Below are 4,543 nucleotides of genomic sequence, written 5' to 3' on the forward strand. Positions count from 1 at the left end.
GTGTGGATGTAAATGGACTCTGTGTGTGTGTGTGTGTGTGTGTGTGTGTGTGTGTGTGTGTGTGTGTGTGCGTGTGTGTGTGTGTGTGTGTGTGTGTTAGTTCTTTATGTTTAGGCTCAGAGCACCATTACTTAACAAAAAGGATTCACAGAAAAATAACAAGAACTGCAATGCAGTCAACAATTTAGATTTGCATTTGAAATATATGCTGAGGCAATTCTTCTGATAACTTGGAAAACAGAAGCAATAACAATCACTTGTAACAAAAAAATATTAAAAAGAAGTCATTTTCATAATCTCTTTTCTTTTTTCCATTCAATTTTCTTGACATGGAGTCTTGACATGTTTCTCTCCATTTACCCACATCAGTAATATATGTTAATATATGTTAAAATATGTTAAAACAGCTATATGTTATTTTTTTTATTTTTTAGTTTTGTAATGTATCTATCTGATGATTAGAGCTGTCGTCTGGCTTCTGAAGTAGCATCATGACTGGATAGTGTAAATCTTTGTTGTAGATACTACTGTTGTGGCACTGTAGCTGTAAGGGAAAAAGTAGATATATAAAAGTAAACAAAGAAAAATTCAAATAAAGAAAAAATACAGATTAACAACTAAAGATAATGGATGAAATGGTGAATGTTTATCAAATTCTCTCTCTCTCTCTCCCTATATAAATATGTATATATATATATATATATAATGTGTGTGTGTATATAAATATATAATATACTATATAATAAACACTACACACTGAATCGTGGCAAGGTATGGACGGATTTCGGAGTACCGAGGAAATTATGTGTAAATGGAGAATTCTACGAGGTATAGTACAATGTATAGTACAATGCAAAATACCAAAAGGAACCTCACCCCTTACATCTCACCTTTCTTCTTCCTTTAACGCCGATGTGATATAATTTCTTGGGAGAGAAATACTTTTGCGGCTGAAGATAGCTTTGTATTGTCAATTATACACTGATATAAAGCTTGAAACACGTGTACCGCAGAATCCTTTGTGTTTTTGTTTTTATTTTTTGCATTTACAATTCATTCTTTCACCTCAACCACGAGCTGGCATACACAGGTGCTTACAATTGTCAAGTATTGCCTCTAACATTTACTTTACCTACGTAATATACTATATATATATATATATACACACACACACACACATTCATATATATGTGTGTGTGTGTATATAAATATATAATATATTATACACACACATTCATAAATATATGTATGTGTATGTATATATATATGAGATAAAAATCAACATGTCAACACATTAATAGGATAATCTTATTCTATTAGCTCATTGGAATGCTGAGTTAGTCGGAAGCAAAGATACATATGTGTGTATGTGAGAAAGAGAAAGTGTGAACATATGTGTGTGTATGCATGTATATATCATAATCATCATCATTTTTGTGTCCACTTTTCTGTGCTCACATAAGTAAGAAGGAATTTGTTGAGGTAAGTTCTTTTACAGCTGGATACCTTTCCTGTAACCAATCCTAACTGGTTTTCTAGCAAGGTAATATTTTCCCATAGCTAGACACGTTTTTCACAGAAGACTGGAACTGAACAACCCTGTTAGTATAATGGGGTCTAGATGAAGGTATGCACAAACCCTAACCCTAACTCTAACCCTAACCCTAACACTCCAAGAAGGAGGCCTTCCCAGTGAGCGTTTGTTGGCTTGGTTACATTTACATCAAATGTAGATAATTCAGGTACATAATTTAGTAGAAGGGAACACAATCTCTGAATTGATGGCAATGTTACAAAAATAAAGAAATGTAACTGAATCTGTGACTCAAGAAATGTGAAGTAATTACACATGAGATTTTTAGATGAGAAAATGTAGAAGGCTGGCAGAATCATTAGCACGCTGGGCAAAATGCTTAGCGTCTGTCTTTACATTCTGAGTTCAGATTCCGCCAAGGTCGATTTTGCCTTTCATCCTTTCAGGGTTGATAAAGTAAATACCAGTTGCGTACTGGGGGTCAATCTAATCGACTGCCCCTTCCCCCACTCCCCAAAAATTTCGGGCCTTATGCCTAGAGTAGAAAAGATGAGAAAATGTGGGTTAGTAATTTCTTACACTATTGGATAATTTAAACTGAGGTAAAGAGCTGAATCAAGACTGATCACAAACTCACTCCACGAGACAAGTCTACTTTTATATTAAATCTTTAATAAAATCTTTAATAAAATCTTTAATAATCAAATATACTCATGTTTGTTAGATGCAAAAAAAAAAAAAAAAATGAAGTCTCATGGCTCAGTGTTTACAGTGTTGGGCTCACAATCATGAGGTAGTGAGTTCAATTCTTGGATTGGGCTGTGTGTTTTTGAGCAAAACACTTTATTTCACATAACTCCAGTTCACTCAGCTATAGAAATGAATTGCAACATCATTGGTGTCAAGCTGTATTGATCTTTGCCTTTCCCTTGGATAGCATCAGTGGCATGGAGGGGGCAGGCTGGTATGTATGGGTGACTGCTGGTCTTCCATAAACAGCCTTGCCTGGACTTGTGCCTGGGAAGGGAACCTTCTAGATTCAACCCCATGGTCATTCATGACCGAAGAGGGTCTTTACCTTTTTTACCCTGTTAGGTGCAAAACTGAAACTTACTTTTTTAGTAAAAATCTAGAATTTACTTGATATCACATGTTAAAATCAACACTGGGTTTTCAAGAATAAAAACATCAGCGTTAATAACAAATCAACCACAAGCATGGCTGTGTGGTTTGAAAGTTTGCTCCTCAAGCAAGTGGTCTTCGGTTCAGTTCCACTGTGTGGCATCTTGGTCAAGTGTCTTCTACTATAGTTCTAGACTAATGAAAGTTTTATGAGTGGATTTGGAAGATGAAAACTGAAAGAAGCCCATTGTATGTGTGTATGTGTGTATGTTTGTGTATAGATGTGTGTGAGTATGTGTATTTGTGCTTTGATGTCTTGACAATGTGTGACAGTTGTAATTGAGTCTCGCTGTTGTACAAGCAGTGTCATTCATTTCCAGTTTTCAATGAAAACACGTTTGGTCATGGGGAAATATGATTTTGCTTGGAAACAGGTGTGGTTTGGTGAGAGGAAGGGCATGAAGCCATAAAAATTCTACCTCAACAAATTTCATCTGAACCATGCTAACATGGAAAAGTGGACACTAAAACAACGATGAATATTAGAATTTGAAGGTAATATCTTGTATGCTGATGAAGTTAAAGAAATATCTTTTACTAGTGTTGTTATGTGTTTTCAGTTCAGTATAATTCACCTCTGTATAATTATCTCCTCAAAGTGACACATAATTACATTATTTAATAAAAACTGACAACCTTAAAGCAAATTTTTGTCAGGTTATTGTCTTCAGGTGTAAACTGTGAATCAGTGGCCAATAACAACATCTCAGTATTTATATTACAAAGTCACACTCTGTTTAAAGTTGTGAAAGTTCCATCGTCGTCATTGTTATAATTAAGGTGAGCTAGCAGAACTGTTAGCATGGCAACCAAAATGCTTAGTGACATTTCTTTTGGCTTCATGTTTTAAGTTCAAATTCCAATGAAGTTGACTTTGCCTTTCATCCTTTTGGAGGTCGATAAAATATATTAACATAATTAACTAACCTCCTGCCACAAAACTTCAGGCTTTGTGCCTGTAGTAGAAAGGATTATTATTTCTATTTTTTTAAAAATCCAAATGACAATATTTTTTTTATTACATCTTTCCCTTCTTCACATGATTTCTCACACAATTACACATGGCACACCTTTCACAGTCTTCTTTTGTGTGGAGATTGCTCAAAATTTGTTTCCTGACACACCTGTGAAATATCGTCAATTTGTATATCTGGCTGACATCATTGTTATCATCACTGTCATCATTTAACATCTGTATTCCATGCTAGCATGGGTTTGCTGGTTCAACTGGAACTGGCAAACCAGAGGACTTCACCAAGCTCCTCTGTCTGCTTCAGCATAGTTTCTATGGTTGGCTGCCCTTCTTGACACCAGCCACTTTACAGAATGTACTGGGTGCCTTTTATATGGCACCAGCACCAATGAGGTCACCAAATAACTGACAAGACAAGATCCCTCAACTTGGGGAGAAGAAGTAGTGCTGAGGAAGCTGGCTTTGTGGTAGGTGATGAGAGTTTAAAGTATCATTGAGGAGCCGCAACAGGTTATCTTGCTATAGAGGAGATACATGGATACTGTGGTTGTGGTTTTATAATTTCTCTGCATGAAAATGAAATCCAAAGGAAATAGGAAATATATGGTAACATTTACCATATATTTACCAGGTGCAGGTATGGCTTTGTGATAAGAAGCTTGTTTCCCAGTCATATGGTTCTGGGTTCAGTCCCACTGCATGGCACCTTGAGCAAGTGTCTTCTACTATAGTCGTGAGTGGATTTGGTAGATGGAAACTGAAAGAAGCCCATCATATATATGTATATATCTTTCTCTCTCTCTCTCTCTATATATATATATATGTGTGTGTGTGCGTGTGTGTGTGTGTGTGTG

At 35.7% G+C, this 4,543-nt stretch overlaps 1 protein-coding gene across 1 annotated transcript in view; it reads right to left on the minus strand.

Annotated features, from left to right (window-relative positions):
* Positions 1–319: 319 nt before the first annotated feature.
* Positions 320–4,543, minus strand: part of LOC106870967 (calmodulin-lysine N-methyltransferase) — a 106,820-nt gene continuing 102,596 nt past the window's right edge. Inside the window, exon 11 of the mRNA XM_014917214.2 lies at positions 320–544. Coding sequence (XP_014772700.1) covers positions 431–544 — 114 coding nt within the window. The 3' untranslated portion in view covers positions 320–430. The remainder of the gene's footprint in view (positions 545–4,543) is intronic.

This window comes from Octopus bimaculoides, chromosome 11 (genome assembly GCF_001194135.2).
Source record: "Octopus bimaculoides isolate UCB-OBI-ISO-001 chromosome 11, ASM119413v2, whole genome shotgun sequence".
In the NCBI taxonomy this organism is placed as follows: Eukaryota; Metazoa; Mollusca; class Cephalopoda; order Octopoda; family Octopodidae; genus Octopus; species Octopus bimaculoides.